Source organism: Sceloporus undulatus, chromosome 3 (genome assembly GCF_019175285.1).
Source record: "Sceloporus undulatus isolate JIND9_A2432 ecotype Alabama chromosome 3, SceUnd_v1.1, whole genome shotgun sequence".
NCBI lineage: Eukaryota > Metazoa > Chordata > Lepidosauria > Squamata > Phrynosomatidae > Sceloporus > Sceloporus undulatus.
The window spans coordinates 102,017,558-102,036,753 of record NC_056524.1 but is presented as its reverse complement, the minus strand read 5'-3'; the positions used below and the strand labels follow the sequence as shown (position 1 = coordinate 102,036,753).

Here is a 19,196-nt window from a genome sequence, read left to right as displayed (position 1 = left end):
CTCATCCACAGGGTTTTCATGAGTCAAAGTTGACTCAAGGGCAATTAATAACAAAAACAACAAACTGATAATTTTACTTAAAAAAAGGAAAAAAGTAGCTATTTTGTCATAAGAAAATTCAGGCTGGGGATTGTGGGAATTGTAGTCCAACATACTTCAAAGGCTTCAGGTTCAAGAAGGCTATTCTAGAATAACTACGGGAAAAGAAATTCAAAGGAAAAATAACATGCTGGACCAAGGAACACACAGATTCAACAAACAAACATTTTAAAATGTAAAATCTATTCACGACTACATTTTCTAACTTCTTGCTAATTCCAGGATAAAAGAACCATTACAAGAACCCTAAAAGAATCCATAGGTTAGTTCACATTGCTGCAGTAACACCATACAACAACATGTAATACTGCCACGGCTAGCTAAAAGAATCAGAGCAATACAAAAGACCCTAATTCCACAAAAAGTCTGCAGCAGAACAAAATACAGCTAAGACATGTGACTCCACAAATGAATACTCTATCCTTTTGATGCCGAAAGCTGGTTTTATTATCACTCTGCTCATAAATAGTGAAATGTCCCCCATCCAACCTGCAGAATGAAACACAGAACCATTAATCTGTAAACAAATCCATATACCAGCAGGCAAATAAATGTTTCAAATATCTTTCCCCCATAAGAAACAAGTGTTGCCCCTTATTATCTGAACACTAACTGGGACTTCAACAAGCCCATGAAGAAACAGAGCATGGATACACTCTTCCACTCCACATTATAACAGTATGGAATCAACTTAGATGTCATTAATAGGGGGGAAAGGGGGCTATGTTCAACTCTTATTTACAAACAAAGGGCCATCTTGTTTTCTTGTGGTGTTTAATCATTTAAAACAGCTTATATGTATCAAAAGCCAATATATACTTCTTTAAAAAAAGCCAACTGCCATGTTTTGGAACTGATTTCATCTTCAAACCTGAGCCTGGTGCTCTGTTTGTTTTATTGGACTAATTTGACCTCTACGAGACATCTCTTGGTTTTAGCCAACACTACCACCACCAAACTATCTTTCTCCTTTTACACAAACTAAGTCCAAAATTAGTACTAAAGTATCCTTACAGCTCAGAAATCTCTCTTGTTCATGGTCTGGTTTAAACTGTTATTATATGTAAAACCTACTGTCATATGTACCTTAGAAAAAGTACCACTGAATACAATGGTGATTACTTCTATTCTTAGTTAAAAGGTGCCACATAACCAGTTTCTAATGCTTCACAGCATAATCCTGTACCTGATCATTATTAAATAATGATGGTGCTAAAGCCTTAATGCTGAAGTCTCATATTGGCGGGGGATGACAGCAATTACAGTACAAACCATCTGCCCTAATAGGTATATTTATGAATGAAGCTTATTTATTTATTAGTAATTACAAAAGTTATTGACTGGGTAAAGGCCTGTAAAATGTTACAGGTGGAATACTGGGGAGGAAAGAAGTTGGCAAGGTAATGTTCCAGTCCTCTGTGATGTCATGAACTTTTTGTAAATTATTATTTTATGTATTTAGGTAATGTAGTTCTGTATGTATTGTGAAACAGCAGTAATCAGGCTACGGAACGACCTGCCGGAGGAGATCCACCACATTACCAACTTAGCGGGCTTTTAAAAGGCCATTAAGATGGATCTCTTCCGGCAGGCCTTTCCAAACTAGCCTCCCCTCCCCAAGCACAATGCAGCTTACTGTATATACTCGACTATAAGTTGACCTCATATATAAGTCGAGGGCAGGTTTTGGGGCCAAAATAGTGGATTGTGATATGACCCGTGGATAAGTCAAGGGGAAATCGTACACACATGCAATGAACGATGTAAAGGATAAAGTAAAGGAAAACAGTGCCAAAGAACTTACAAAATTCCAGCAGACATATCTATTTGTACACATACTAAAGGCTGGATGGCTGAGAGAGTAGAAGGGGGTCAGTGCTTCCAGGGCAGATTAAACTCTTGCGTTTCATCATATATATATTATATGCATTAAAATACAGTACTTACATTGACCCATGGATAAGTCGACTCAGGTTTTTTGGGCCAATTTTTTGACCTAAATTTCTAGGCTTATACATGAGTATATACATTATTCTCCCCTATTATAGAGTCCTTCTTAAATCCCCCCCAACTTTGTTGATCTTATCACGACAATGTTTTTATATTGTAAATAATTTAATTCAGTTTTACAATCAGAGATTGGCGGTTGGGCAGGGGATTAATTTTAACTAGATTTGATATGTAATACACTGCTTTTAGATGTTGTAATCCACCTTGATTCCCCATGAAAAGATGGGCTATAAATAAATTATCATCATCATCATCATCATCATCATCATCATCATCACCACCACCACCATCATCAGGTAAGGAGCTGACTCAGCTATGTCTTTACTGAATTCTACTCTCTCTTCAACTCTTGACAGCTTTGCCCCAGTATCTACGCGCGTGTCCTCCTCTTCCTCTACGACTAGGCCTCAGCCCTGGATCACTCCCATTGTTAGATTTCTCCAGTCCTGCTCCCGAGCAGCCGAACGTCTCTGGAGAAAGTCCAGGGAGTGGGCCAACTTTATCCACTATAAATTCATTCTTTTATCTTTTTCACACGCCTTGTCGATGGCAAAACAAGACTACTTTAAATCATTGATCTGCGCCAACGAGAGGCGCCCACAGCGCTTATTCTCCTGTTTCAACACACTGTTAAAACCCTCTCTTCCCTCCGTCTCTCCATTATTTTCTCCCTCCGACTTCGCCAATTACTTCATTACAAAGATCACTACCATTCGTTCTGAGTTAACTCCTCATGATTTAGCTCCCACCATTAATCTCCTCGCCTCTCCTACTAATAAACTCTCTGTGTTTCCTCCTGTTTCTTTGGAAGAACTCTCTTTGCTGCTGAACTCATCCAAACCTACCACCTGCTCTCTTGATCCAATTCCTTTTCGTCTTCTAATCTCTATAGCCCCCTCTTTGCTACCCTCCCTCCTCTATATCTTTAATCTCTCTCTCTCTCTCTCTTCGGGTTCCTTCCTCTCAGTCTTCAAACATGCCTTAGTTTCCCCTATCCTGAAAAAACCCTTTCTCGACCCCTCTTCCTTGGCTAGCTATTGTCCAATCTCTCTGCTTCCTTTTCTTTCTAAGGTGTTGGAACGAGTTGTCTATTCACGCTGTCTTGAGTTTCTTGAAACCAACTTCATTCTGGATCCCTTCCAGTCTGGTTTTCGCCCACGGCACTCCACAGACGGCCCTTACTAAGATCTCGAATGATCTTTTGCAGGCCAAGGCGAATGGCCTTTACTCTATCCTTGTCCTTCTCGATCTGTCTGCGGTCTTCGACACCGTGGACCACTGTCTCCTAATAGACATACTCTCTGACCTTGGTTTCTCGGGCCTTGTTCTCGATTGGTTCACATCTTACGTGTCAGATCAATCTTTTTCAGTGATCTCAGGTGGTCAGACCTCGTCTTCTGTCCTCTTATCTGTTGGGAGTTCCTCAGGGCTCTGTTTTAGGTCCCCTTCTGTTCTCTTTATACACACCCTCCCTTGGCAAACTTATCAGTTCTTTTGGTTTCTCCTACCATCTGTACGCCGATGATACCCAGCTGTACCTTTCCACCCCTAATCTTTCACCAGAGCTAGAGCAGCAAGTGTCATCCTGTTTAACAGCTGTCTCCCACTGGATGCACCATCGGCGTTTGAAGCTCAATATGTCCAAGACTGAGCTTCTTGTTTTCCCTCCTAAGCCCACCCTTCACTATTCCTTTTCTATTTCCGTCAATAACATCTCTATTCAGCCGGTCCAGGAAGCCCGCAGTCTCGGTTTCATCTTTGACTCCTCTTTGTCATTTATCCCCCAGATCCAGACTACAGCCAAAGTCTGTAGATTTTTTCTCTCTATAATATCGCCAAAATCCGTCCATATCTCTCAGCTTCTATCGCAAAAACACTGGTCCATGCCCTAGTGGTCTCACGACTAGACTACTGTAACCTCCTCTTGGCAGGGCTTCCTCTCTCTCACCTCCACCCATTAATTTCTGTTCAGCATTCAGCTGCACACATTATTTCACTTGCTTGCCGTTATGATCATGTCTCCCCTCTGTTGTCCTCCGTTCACTGGCTCCCTTTTCCTTTCCGCATCAGGTACAAACTTTTGCTACTCACTTTTAAAGCCCTGCATGGGCTGGCCCCTCTTTATTTAACTGATCTTCTCTCTCCCTACATCCCTACTCGCACTCTCCACTCTGGTAGCCAAAGTCTCCTCTCTCAACCCAGGATTTTCTCTGCCCCGTCCCGGATCCGCCCCTTCTCTCTTGCTGCCCCTCATTCCTGGAACCTTCTTCCTCTGCATGCATGGCTCATCACTTCCCTAACCAGCTTTAAGGCTGAGCTGAAAACCATATTGTTTAGGGAAGCGTTCTCTGGGAATTTGTGATTGTCATCTGGCTGTCTAATAATGTTTGATGTGATGTGATCTGCTTTTATATGTGATGTTTTTAATTTGTCTTTTCTTTTCTACGTGGTAATTTTATCTATTTCTCTATTTAATTGTTATTATCTTAGAGTGTACGCCTTGGGTAGGCTTTTATATACTCCTTAATTTTACCGACTTTGTACAGCGCTGTGTATAATTACAGTGCTCTAGAAATAAAGTTTAATAATAATAATAATAATAAATAAGGAGGTGGTGGGAGGGCCTGCTGAGAGTGACAGGTGATTAAGGGAATGTTTTAAAGGAATTTGAATAAGGTGGGTTGTAGACAGTTGGGGTTGGGTGTGGTATATGAAGTGAATGAGTGAGGATTTGGATTAAATCAAACAGGTTTAGTAACTAATAAGTGGCGTTGAAGACACCAAGTTAGTAATCTTAATGAAAGAGTGTGAGAGTTTGTATTGTCTTTTAAGTATCTTTTATGAGCTGCTTTGGGTCCAATAAATAAATAAATAAATAAATAAAGTATATTGTCTTTTCAGCTTTCATTCTCCCAAAAACTAGTTAACAGTACAGTGGACCCTTGGTATCCATTGAAATTTGGTTCCAGGGCCCACCTACCCCGCCAAAATCCATGGATGCTCAGAACCTATTAAATACAGTGGCCTAGTAACATGGTGTCCCTTATACAAAATAGCAAAATCAAGGTTTGCTTTTGGGGGGAAATACAGTGCACCCACATCATACATAGACGCAATATAGGTGGCTTTCAGCATTTGCTGAAAGCCGCACCAGAGTGAGAGGTTTATTGCACCGGGGTTAAAACATTCCCCGGTGCATTCTAATGTGCCCGCGCAGGGGCATGCACGGAGCGTGACGGGAACGTGATGGGGCCCAGAATGCCATTTTACTGCACACCAGAACGCCGCCTTTGCTACCGGGCGTTCCCATCGCGTTCCCATTGTGTTCCAGAGGGTGCCATTTCTGGGAATTGTTTCAAAGCGTCCCCAGAAATGGCGCCCTCTGGAATGCAATGTGAACACGATGGGAACGCCCAGGAGCAAAGGCGGCATTCCGGTGTGCGGTAAAATGGCGTTCTGGGCCCCATCGCATTCCCATCATGCTCCATGCGGGGGCACGTTAGAATGCACCAGGGAACTTTTAACCCCGGTGCGATAAACTTCTTAGACTCAGCGCCCTGGAAGGGGTAATGGCGCATGCACACACCGCACGCACAAGCCCTATTATTTTTAATGGGGCTCGAGAATACACAGAATTCCCTTTACACGTTGGGGGGGGCAGTCCAGAACAGATCACCCGTGTAAGGGAATGGCCCACTGTGTATGTGCTTGTGATTATATATAAAGCCGTGAGTGTTTTATATTAAAGCGGTGGATGTTTGAATCTGTGGCTAAAGAAACAGTGGATACAGAGGGCGACTGTATTCTGTTCTTCTGTATCACGTGACAACTCAAAGCATGACAAACCATTATGGGAAGAAGTCACTATGATCTATATGCTTATGTTAAGGGCAACTTTGATAAGATATTCCATCTGACTGGTAGCAGTTGATAGGAAGCTTATGGGAGGAAGGGAACTCTCTGGAAGGATGTGGTAATTGTCTGAGGGTACAGTCACACTGCAGAATTAAAGCAGTTTGATACCACTTTATAACTGCCATGACACTATCCTACAGATATCTGGTATTTATAGTTTAGTGAGGCACCAGAGCTCTCTGACAAGACTAGGCTGAATACGTCACCAAACTACAAATACCAGAATTCTGCAAGACAGAGTCATGTAAGTGGCGTCAAATGGCTTTAATTCTGCAGTATGACTACATCCTGAGACAAAGCCTTGGGCTGCTACATTACCCCAATCACATTCATGGAAGCTGCGATTCCTGCTTCACTTCAACTCCAAATCCATGCTATTCTGACTAGAATAAATCAGAATGCAGACACAGCACCTACAACAAAACAAGAACCAGATATGATTCGGAACAGGGAACGAAGCCACAATGACCAATGTGTCAGAATGGGATCAGTTCAAATCTATACTTATCCATGTAGCTCAATGGGAGACCTGGGCCCAGTTACTGTATCTCAAAATCATCTTCTGAGAACAAACATGGGAAAAAGAACCATGTAAACTTCCCTCTGCTCCTTAGAAGACAAGCAAAATATAAATCTAACAAGAAAAATAATCATTTCCAACATCAGTAACAACCTCTACACAGAGATGATAAGTTGGGAAAAGCTAGCTATATGTGGGACGCATGAGTTTTCCACAGGCAATGTATTTCACTGTACTAGATATTGGATCAAGCATCTGTTCAGCCACACGGTCCTATTCGTGGAAAGTCATAATAATTAAACTTCAGCACCTCTCCTTTAAAAATGATAATAGTATTTATAAAGGTCACAAATTATTTTTGCTAAATCAGACATCAAATAGCCATTATCTAAATCCTACAACATCTTCAACAATTCTACACCATTTCTGATTTTTTCTGAGCAGACCTCAGAAAAACTCAAGATGGTGGTCCAGAACACATTCTTCTGTTCAAGCTCCCTCTGGATGGGTCACATCAACAGCCACCGTATAAAGTGCTGATGGGAAAGGAAATTGAACATGCTTGGGTTCCCTTTTGGGATAGGAGGAAATTAGGCCGAAGGAAGAAGAATTCCAGTAAGATGAGAAAGAGTCCACTAGGGACATGAAATGCTCCCATGAACTCATCAGCTTTCTTAACCACCTAACAGAGGAAGTAGTTTACAGTAATCTTTTCACTATGAACCTAAAATGTAGAGTATCAGTAGAATATCTGAAGTTATTCTCCCCACCCTTCATTTCAAAAGAACAAAGATCAAATCTAAAATCATTAAAATTTTCAATAAATATTACTCTTAAGAAGGACAAGGCAAAGGACTGTGCAAAATTCAGAATTCTAATTCTAGGACCACAAACTAAAGAGGAACCAAGGGTTTAAATATCTAAAAGTAGCCTCTTTGTGTTTCCACTCATGGGTTCCCATAGCTACAGCTTCATTATAAAAAGAAAGCACTGGACTTGAATCTTTAAAAATAGGAGGGGGAGATCTACCTCTTGCTATTTCAACCACAATGCCCTAAGACATCTTGGCTCAAACTGAATACTGCTGTGAATTCAAGGCTGAAGGGAGAAAAAACAGCTTGAATCTGAGTGTCAATGGGAATTTCTCTCTCCTGTGAAATAAATACACAGGAAGCATGTAAAAAAAAAAAAAGGGGGGGGGAGACGTTGGGACAGAAAATCATATTTTAAAATGCAAAAAGATTTCATTTTTATACCTTTGCCCAGTCTATTTGACCATTTCTATCACTGTCCCAAATCTCAAGGGAAACTATGAAGGGATTACTGGAACTTTATTCATTCTGTGAGATACCCAAGCCAGAATCAATCACTAAAATAGTGTGTGCACTTTCCTTTAAAAACAAAAACCACAGTGAATGTGTTATGTTTCAAGAAAACAAAGATTTTGTTTGTTTGAGCATTGTTATTTTTTCTCTGCTCTACATTTTTTTTAAAAAAATCCAAAGTTAAGAATTATCTGGCTGGAACTCAGCTTATGGCTGAGTTTTTACCTATGGGAACAAAATACTTTTATGAGCAGGTTGGGGAAGGGAATAGGGAGCTGTGTAAATACATTTCTAAGACTGGCTTACAAAGAGTAACTATACCACTACTGCTGTGATCCACAGTCACACATTAAAGGCTAGATGCTGCCCTGATCCAGTATCACTTGGAACTTGACATAAAAGTATCAAAGACTTCTTTTCATCCATAAGGAAGTTCAGAACGGACTGCAACAGCTGAGAGAGATTAATGGATTTCAGCTGAGGTTAGAGCTTCTCTTCATTTTTTTTAAGTCCATGAAATGCACCATTCAGCAGCAAGCACAATATTACACATTCTTGAAGCATCCAGTGTTAGCCTGTATCAGCAAAATCTTGGCCCTTTTGGACTAACAAGTTTATTATGCCATGTGCTTTTGTAAGCCACAGCATTCCTCACCTGATTTACTTAATGCTGTTGCCTGAAACAGCTTAGTACCATAATAAACCAGTCTTAAAGTGCCACAACTTTTTAAAAACACACTTGAAAGATGTCTTTCATGCCATGGCCATGGACAAATCTCTGAATTACAGCCAGCCCTTGTATCTTCAGATAAAGGAAATGGATTCTTCATACCAGTATGCATGGGTAGATAAAAACTGGAAACTTCACACTGACCAGTGATTCCCTCAGTCTGCAGTAACCATTGAGTGGAGTTCAACAGCAGAGCTCATGACCACAACATCAAGCCAGATTTTTAGAATTCTTTCATTCACTCAAAGTTTTTGTACCAGCCAGCCTGATGAAGAATTCTACAGAACTTAAAAGAACTTAAAAGATTGCAAGTTTTTTTGGCATTTGGGCTGTCCTAAATGACCACATTATAGGGTCATCTTAGGGTTTCCATAGGTTGGAAATGACCTGAAAACAACAAAATAACAAACAAAACCAATAGCAAAATAAAGATACTATACAAGTATTTGCATACTATGATAAAGGGAAAGAGACATGGTCAGTTTCATGGGACACCTGGTTTTAAAGCTGCACTGAGACACGTGGTTTCATCAGATAAATCTGTCATGCAGTACAACATTTTGGCCAAATTCATATTACAAAATGAACACCCTGTCAAACACACACTTTAGTATGATGCCTAAAGAAAACAACTGTCACAGAGAATGAATCTATGGCGCGTTACAGACCGCCCCTTTGGGGCGGCCTGTAGGCGCGCCTTTCCCCGATGTATCGGGGCCTCAGCTGCCAGACCGGCAGCCTCTGAGGCCCCGATCCGCCGCTTTCCGGGCCTTGGGGAAGCGGCAAAAGGCCACTTCCCTGCAGCCTGGAAAGGGGTGTCCTTGGGGCTTCAAGCCCCAAGGACACCCCGCAGCGGCGGGGAGGAGGAGAAAGGGGCCGCTTGGCCCCTTTCTCCCTTGCGTTGCTGGGTGCAGCCGTCTGAAGGCTGCGCCCAGCGACGCAAACCAGGAAGGAACTCCGTTTCGGAGCTCGTTCCTGCTCCGCGGAAAGGGCGCGTTAAATGCCCTCGCGCAGAGCGATGACGTCATGTCCGCGCCGCCTCATTTGGAGGCGGCACGTTCGTCACGCCATTATGGTGGCGGCCGTGTGGAACGGCCGCCACCATTTTGTACATGCGGAGTGCGTGCTAGGGTTAGGGGGTGCGGAAGCACCGCCCCTTCCTAACCCTAGTACGCGCTCGTCACGTACTTTCATGGCGGTCTGTAACCCGCCTATGGCTTCTTCTAAGGTTCTTCTAATTCTGCCTTGTAAGAGGCAAGCAAAATAGCATGGCAATGTCTGCCGCATTGAAGAATCACACTAAAAGAATTTAAGGCCAAAGGTACAGTGGTACCCCGGGATACGAATTGATCGCGTTACAAAATTTCCGGGATACGAAAAAGTTCCATTGGAAAAAACTGTTCCGGGATACGAAGGTTTTTTCGGGTTACAAATTTTTTTCGGCGCGAAATTCAAACGCGCGGCTTGCCAGCGCTAACGGAAAGCCCTTTTCGGCTTGCGAAATGCATCGGGTTACGAACGCCGCGGCGGAACGAATTAATTTCGTAACCCGAGGGAGCACTGTATAATGGTTTGTTTAGCAACTTGCAGTGGGAACAACTGACCAGCAATTTCAGCAAGGTCCTTGTGACAGCCAAATGTGCCCTGTGAATATTTCCATACTATTGTTTTAGGTTTGGGGACAGGGATCATTGCTATACAGCTGTCCTTGGTCAGTGGAGCTATGCAAATAAAGGAAGTTTTGGACAAATCCTGGTTCATACATATCAAGCAAGATACCCTGATTATCTGCAGATGAATTGGAAGAGACATATTGGTAACTTTGGCTAAATAGATTTCCCTGTAAGATAAACTGACAGAGAAGATAAACAGGGACAGCAAGAGGAAGGCAATGAAAGTAATTCAATTCTTCCTTTAAAACGAAGCCAAGTATTGTGATCAATCGTTGACAGAGCACTAATTTTATATAAACTAAACTTAAATATAGTGACTTAGAAAGAGCTCTGCTTATTAGGTTGAGCACAACCACACATTTTTTAAAAAATGCACACAATGGGCAATGCCTGGCTTTTCTTTCAACCACTGCATTTTGCTACTAATGCCTAGTAGCAAACTGTTAAATGCACAATAATCAGTAAGGAAAGGACTATTGACTGTGATATTGATTGTCTCATTTACTACAGTCAGTGAAAGTCAATATCCTATCTAAGTCAATTTAAGGTAAATTTAAATATAAATTTAACAATAACTAATCAAGTAAACACCCTAAAGGCACCAGATTCTGTCTCACTTTGGAAACTAAGCAGGGTCATCCCTGGTTAGTACTTGGATGAGAGATAGCCAATGAATACCAAATGCTGTAGAACAGTGGTGGTGAACCTATGGCACGTGTGCCAGAGGTGGCACTCAGTGCCCTCTCTGTGGGTACATGCACCATTGTCCCAACACAGAGTTCACTAGAGTTTGTCACTAGAAAGCCAGAGGGACGCGACACTTTCCAATAAATAAGTGGGTTTTGGATTGTAGTTTGGGTACTCGATCTCTAAAAGGTTCACCATCACTGTTGTAGAAGAATGAACTGAAAAAAGCCACCTTGGAACATTCGTTACCTAGGAAAAACCTATGAAATTCAGGGGGTCACCATAAATCACCTGGCGACATGAAGGCACATAGACACACAATCAAGGATGAATGAGGGAAATTTGTTTTGAGAAAATTGAAATGAATATTTCCAAATACTAATTTAAATGTGTGCTGATGCAGGGTTATTTTAAAAGTAATGAGAAACAGTGTGGTGTGGTGATTTGAGTGTTGGACTAGGACTCTGGAGAGCAGGGTTCAAATCCTGGCTTGGCCATGTAAACCCACTAGATAACTTGGGCAAGCCACATACTCTCAACCTCAGAGGATGGCAATGGCAACCCCCCTCTGAAGAAACTTGCCAAGAAAACCCCATGGCCTTAGAGTCATCATAAGTCAGAAACAACCTGAAGGCACAAAACAACAACAACAGAGGATTTTATTTGTCAATAATCTAATCTAATTATAATAAAATAGGGGTGTGTTTTTTTTTTTACATTGTGAGGTTTTTGTTCCTTCCAAACTGTTTTATCTGCTATGCCTATTTTATTATTGGTTACCCGTTTTATTGTTTTGCAACCCAAAACCCCTCAACTTCTTCATTAAAATCAATCTGCTGGCTGCAGTACCATTTTAAGCCATTAGATGCCAGACATTCCTAAACACACACAGGCCTGGAATATTTGTTTCTCTACAGGGCTCCTAGGCAGCTCCATTTATGCTAAGGGCCCCAAAATTATTCAAACCTGGGAGTGGGAGAGAAACTCCTGATGTTTGGTGAGGGACGGCAGAGGACAATGAACTGAGATAAAGGCTGAACATATATATACCAGTAATAGATAGAACAAAAGGCAAGTGAGAACATCAAAAAAGGAGGGGATGAGAAGAACAAAAGCACCAGATGGGTGGAGGAACTACAGGGTCTCTAAAACAGGCAAAGCTGTTACTTTTGCTAGCATGTATTAAAATTCATAGGTTGTACATACCAGAACAATTTCACACACTTGAATTAATTTTAGAAGAAAAGGAAAAGCATTTTAAAAAATCTGACTACCAAGATTAACACTATATTCAATGATAAAGTAACATTTGAAAATCATTGTGCTGCATCATCATCAGCATGCCAGGCGCAAGAAACATGTTGGAGATTTATAAGCTGACCCACTGCAGGTAGTTTCTGCCAAAAAGACAGTCATTTAACTAAGTTTTCCCCACACCTGCTATGGAAAGATAAGACACCCCAAGTGTTTAATCTGTTCTTATATAGGCCGTTTCAAGCTCACGGTATTTGAATGACATACATTTCAGTAATTTTTGCACCACTGCCTCTAAATTCTGTACTTGCCTCTTCCTCTTTCATTAAAGATAAGCGACTATCTTATTACTAGAAGCTGTGATGAATGCATCTTAATTTTTTAAAATATATCCAGATGGGGGACGAAATCCTCTGCACTTGCCTGACTTCTCCCTGAGATTACCCAAAGCATATGCATATCTTGAGACAAAAATCCTTATTTCATGAGAATATGTACTTGTTTTTAAATATTGCTTGTAAAAAAATTAGCAACTACCTTCCACAAAATTTCCTGAAACATCTACCTGTGTTTCCTGAAGAGGAAATTGTTCTTCTATTGTTCAATTACTGTATGTTTAATGAAAAGAAATGGCCCTGAGATAAATATTTTAAAATTTCCTATGCCTCCTAACTCGTGGATTTGAGATCCACAACCTTGAATAGTTGCAGAAGGGCGGCCCCTGTAATTTTTAATGGTGTGTCCAGGCTTGAATATAGGGCTTGAATATGCGCAAGCCTCTGTTTTCGCAGGTAGGGGTGTTCCAGAACGGAACCCCCACAAAAATGGAGAGCCAACTGTATTACTTGAACAGTCCTTTTCCGGCATATAAGGCGACGGGGGATATAAGATGACCTCCCAAGTCACCCACTGGCAGCGTCCCTGGCCTCCTATTATGGGGTCTCGTGCTGGCTGGAGGGGGCCTCTCTAGAGGCCTGAGAGAGGATCGACGGCGGCTGGGCTCTCGCCGCCATTTTTCTCCCAAAATGCGTTGGGGAAGCGGCTCCAGAGCCAGCCGGGCCGAGAAAAAGAGCCAGCCGACTTACTCTTCGGCACTGCAGCCGCTGCCACCAGGAATCCTCCGATCCTCCAACAGCTTCAGAAGTCTTTCGCGGAAGCCGCTGGAGGAGCGGAGGATCCCGGGTGGCGGTGGCAGCGGCTTCTGTGGAGGACTTCTGAAGCCGCTGGAGGATCGGAGGATCCCCAGCGGCGGCGCCGAGGAGTAAGGGGCCGGCTCTTTTCCTCATCCTGGCTGGCTCTGGAGCCGCTTCCCCACCGCCTTTTGGGAGAAAAATGGCGACAAGAGCCCAGCTGCCGCGGATCCTCTCTCAGGCCTCCAGAGAGGTGCCCTCCAGCCAGCGCAAGTGCCGGCTGGCTGGGAGAGGACCCAGCAAGGACCCCAGAGATAGGGAGGTGGCTATGCCATTCACCTGTCTCTGGGGTAAAAATCCGACACATAAGGCAGACTTAAAGAGTCGCCTTATATGCCGGAAAATACGGTATCTATTTTTCCTCTTGCCTTTCTGTTTGGGAACACTGGTGAAAAGTAGGCTCTGGATTCTCAAACGGTGGGAGGGATGACACTTGGAGACTCTGATCACTCGTCTTCCTTATATGAAAAAAATTTAAATGAATAAAATTTACACATATGTTGAGTTAAATACTGAATTCACTTAAACAAAACTGTTCTAATTTGAACAATGTTATTTCCCCACAAAATGTTAAAATATGAATATATATGAATGTGTAAATGAAAATATACAGACTACATAAACAAAATATTTTTATTCATATACTACATCAAGTGGTGGGGCTGTGAAGCCAGCATGCAGATGTAAAAGGGATCCCAAAGGTAAAAAGTCTGAGTACCACCAGTATATCCCGTTAAAGGGGGGGATGGTATCCTCCTTTCATAATAGTCCATGATTTCACTTTTACATCATTTTATTTATTTGTTTATTTATTTATTTATTTATTTATTTATCTATCTATCAGTTTGTTTGGTAAATAAACCCCTAGCACGTGACAGGGGTGCACTATAGGCACGTCTGGATCGGGCCTTTTATTCCTTTTCGAAAAGCCAAGACCAAATTTAACTCTGAAGAGAGAGCATTCTTGAGGAGCAACAAAATAGAACATGCCTCTGGGAAAGATTGTCACTCAAAGGGCATCTCCTATTGCTCTTGATATCCAGATGATAGGCTCATAGTGAAATGATTTATCCCTTTGCCAACCCTGAGCCATTTAGAGGTTTAAAAGTTCCACCTTGAAATCAGAGAGCAGCCAGTGCAGTTCTTTTGATATTGAATCAATATTTTCATTATCATGTACTGATTAGCAGCCAAGCAGTTGCCTTTTGTACAAGCTGAAACTCCCTAATGCTCTACAAAGGGTAACCCTACTCAAATATGTGTTTAGCAATCGTTTAAATGTGATGTGACCAAGGGATAACTCCAAATCCCCCAAATGTCATTTATCAACATTACCCCTCTCTTGCCTAGATTAATTCTCAATTTATTCATTCACATCTAGCCCAGGGCAATCTCCAAAAGAATCAATCAATTCCTTGGCTTTGGGTGGCAAAGAGTAAACCCCTTGTCATATGCATACTGGCAGCATATCCCTCTGAAGCTCCAGATAACCCTTGCCATTCATATAGATATTTTAAAAAAATAAGAGATAAGATGGAACCATGTGAGACATCACAAGCCAAATGATGTGGCATGATAGCACCATAGCACCATTTTCTGAACACAACCTGATAGAAAGAACCAGGAGTACTGACATGTGGTGTCCCCCAAATGTCAATAGATGGTCCAGCAAGATACAATGGTCATTGGCATCAAAAACCACTGAGAAATTCAAGAGAACCACTACAACTGCAGTTTCTGCATCCAGTACCCAGTATATGTCACCAACAGCATGGGAAGCAGCCACAGTCCCATATTCTGGATGAAATAGGTCCATATACACATGATCATCTAGATCAGTGCTTCCCAAACTCTGGTTCTCCAGATGTTTTGGACTTCAGTTCCCAGGATCTTATTAGCTAAGATGGCTGTGGCCTCTAAGAGCTGAAGTCCAAAATACTTAGAAGACCAGTTTGGGAATCACTGATCTAGATATATCTGGATCTATTTATTTTTCATTAAATTTATTTTTAGGGAATTGTCTAACCTTGGCCTACATTACAGTGACTTGAGTGGTGTGTCATTTCAGAAAATAGTTTAGAGCAACATGCACAGGTCCCCTGTATGTGTTAAGAATATACAGTTCTTTTAAAAGGTGCTCTATATTATGTTTTGAAAAGCAACAGCTTTGTTCTGTTATTAGAGCAATTCAGAGTCATAAGGAAATATGTTAGTTACTTATCCTTGCTTACTGCCTTATCATTCCCAGTATCATTTACCCATAAGCTCACAGTCTTGTTGAGGTTTCGACTGCACAAACAAATGTACAAAAAATAAATGCACTAAATGGATGTCAAAACCAGAATGAAATACAATTCTGGATAAAGCTTCCAACGTGAGCAAATGTGAAATTCTCTAAAAAACTCAATTTAGCATAGCTTAATCATCCTGCCAATTAAAATCCTGTCTCTGAGAAGAACAGAAATGAACTTTAATACTTCATATGAATCATATAAAGTATATACTGTAGGTTTTGGACCAATAGGATGTTTGGTCTGAAATGCTTTAGAGAGTGTTGAGCTAATAAAATCCATTGATGAATAAATCTTGCCTGATTGTGAAATACAAAGTCTGTGTGATAATAGTAGATACACTATTCTCAGAATTACCCTTCTATTTTCTGATGTTTAAAATACTTCTTAAATGACAAATTGATCTATTTTTGAATGCCTTCAACTAAAGTTATTAAAGATAAGAGTTTAACTACAGATGTATATTTTCATCTCTCTAGCTGGGTTAATTTCTCCCTGTTCTCATATAAAGCTCCACAGTAAATCCCCCTGAGTCCATTACAACTACTGCTTTACACTGTTGAATTCTGCCAACAATCTGCTCAACATTTTAGCAGATGTTTCTGCATTTAGGCCTTTGGGATCTTTATTGGGTCCATTTCCTTTCCGACCTTAAAAGGGTATACATTTATTGTGATCAAGCTGACATTCTCAGTTGAGTGCACATTTCTTTTCACTTTGGCCCTAATCCAGAGATCTGCATGCATGCCACAATGCAGAGATCTCTCCTGTTGAAAAGATGAAGAACTCAGCATACAAACAAGTCCTTTTATTTTTCCTTCAAGAGTTGGAGTGCCATTTTAAACTTACCTCAGTAACATCCATGACTTTGATAGCTGCCAGTTGACCTGTTTTGACATGCCGACCCTAAGTAGAAAGAAAGAAAGAAAGAATCATTAACTGTTCCATTGACACATTAAATAAAACACCACAGAAAAGTTATCAAACTGTTTCTCCATTATTTATAAATGAATGCACAAGACACGATGTATATAATTATTTATCCTTATGTGCATATTGTACATTTAAAAAAAGATAAGTGTGATTCATTCACTTTTAGGCCATGCAGTAAGATCCAAATTTTAATTATTACTCTATCACATTTCATCAGTGTAACTGATAAGTACTGTACAGATTAAACTTTTGAATAGTGCTCATGCAACATTAAATAAGTATTTTTCCCCAATAATTGTTTTAGTTTAAGAAAAAAGCTACAGTTATGTCACACAAATCTGCCGAGATTAAATCAGTTTATTTAGTTTAAATAGGTTTATTATGTTTAAACAGACTAATACCAGTGGGAAATCTATTCCATTTTCTTGACTATACATTTCTTGCCATTAAGAACTCATTCTACAGCATACACTGAAAAAATGATTTTATGAACAAAAGGAGTGAAGAGCATTGCCAGAGCACCAAACACAGATGATTATATCAACTGCATTTTCCCCATGTACCACCAGAATGCCACATTTCAAAGATTCTTCAATGCAGTACTGATATCAAATCCTTTCACTTAATTACATCAACAAGGAATAAATCCAACATTCTGCTTGCTGTCTCAATAGACCTCTGTTCTTCTCCATCTCCTCCTGTGTCATCAGAAAACCTGATCAAGATCTCCAGGGTTTCCAGTCTTTCAGAGCTGTTTCTCGAATTGCAAGGAGGGACAGGGAAGGAAAGTGTAGTGCAGCAAGGAATCATCATTAGATTCTGTCATTCTATCAGTGAAATGCCATTGCTGGATGATTCCCATATAACAGACTACTTCCATTTCAATTCACTCTGCATTTCTTAAAGCAGCTTATTGGAACAATTACAGAATGAAACCAATGATATAACAAACAAACCAACAGTGTATTAATTAAGACAAGCCCAGGAAATAATGTAGAAATATGAGAGGCTAAAGGCTTGCTGATTTTTTTTAAAAGACAATAAAAATAGGGGGGGACTCAAATCAATCTCAAGTTATAACAGTTTATAATTTGGGCACAGATCTTGTCCAGACAACTCAACTACAGACAGAAACCAGAAGAAAAGTTTTCCACAAGAGATCTCATGGAGCTAGCGGGGCTGGCATGGACGACACTCCCTCTGTATGTCCTTCATAAACTTCTCAATATTGAAGTGTAATATTCTTGTCAAAAAGGTCCTTAAAGCTGTATTTTCAATCACCTCTTTTCCCAATATACCAGTACAAAAGGGAAAACGCGCATATGAATCTTTACCATTCAGCAGAGTTCACTGTAAGAGATGGCCACATAATCAAAATTCCTTATTACAAAATTATTACATGAACAATACCCAGTGAACACAGTAGGCACACCAGGCAGGCATGCCACACCACCACTGGTTCTTCTGGAGCTGCAGAGGGCCACTATGCATTACACTGTGGCTGCTATTTAGGGCAACTGAATGGCCCATCATATCACTCCTAGTTGCCTTTCGGGGGGGGGGGGGATGTTTTGAGATGGGGAACCAAAACTGCTTTTTCAAACCCCACAACCTCCTTTTGAAATTTGTAAAAACATATTTTGGCTGAAAAAACTGAGGTGTGTGGGGGCCTGCATGATATCAGTGACGATCCAAAGGGACTTAGGGACAGTACAGATGGGTGGCTGGAAACCATCCATTCCTGCCCCGAGTCGGTGCCGCAGCAGCCGCACACTGCAACACCAACCTGCTCCCTAAAAGAAGCTGCTCTGAGCATCTTCCCAGAAGGAGCATCACAGGCGCACAAGTGGGCATGTTGATACCCCTTCCATCCAGCGCCGTTTGGGTACTGCACACCATGAATGTCAACATGGTGTGCACCGTGTGGACAGGTGCGTGCCATGATGGCGGTGGGGCAGCAGAACTAGCATTCAGCGCATGTGAATGCTCTGCCCTAGTTCAGCCCTAGTATGCGGTCAGGCAGGCAGAAAGTGCTGGTCTGTACTGCCTCATACTGACCAACAAACCCCTATCTCTAATGTGCACACATATGAGAATAAACCCTAATTCAGTGGCAGCCAGTGGCGCTCATGTCAGTGGGACAAGGAATTCACTCTGTGTTTTAGTCTCAACCTAAATGAACTATGAAAGGTGTACATTTCCTTTAAAGTTTGGACTTAAATCAACAGCATATGCATCATCCCATTGACATTATGATCACCAGCCACCACTGCCTTAATTTGTTCCATTTACAATGACATGCCACATGGAACAGTTACCCTAACCCTTTTGTCTGATTTCTTCTTTTAAAATCTCTCCCTTGCTGAAACAAAAAAAGTGACTTAAGCAACAGTGACCCTGGATATCATCATTTATATATTTACTTCACTCAAAACCACAAGGTTGCGAGTTCAAGACCAGCAAAAGGGCCCAAGCTCGACTCAGGCTTGCATCCTTCCGAGGTCGCTAAAATGAGTACCCAGACTGTTGGGGGCAAATTAGCTTACTTGCTAATTAGCTTACTTGCTGT

The 19,196-nt window shown here is 41.3% G+C and overlaps 1 protein-coding gene across 9 annotated transcripts in view; it reads right to left on the bottom strand.

The window, feature by feature from the left end:
• MAP4K4 (mitogen-activated protein kinase kinase kinase kinase 4) overlaps positions 1–19,196 on the bottom strand; it is a 196,520-nt gene that overhangs the window by 89,798 nt on the left and 87,526 nt on the right. For all 9 annotated transcript variants that reach the window (XM_042456902.1, XM_042456901.1, XM_042456907.1 and 6 more), the window contains exon 3: positions 16,544–16,600. In XM_042456902.1, the coding sequence (XP_042312836.1) occupies positions 16,544–16,600 (57 nt within the window). The remainder of the gene's footprint in view (positions 1–16,543; positions 16,601–19,196) is intronic.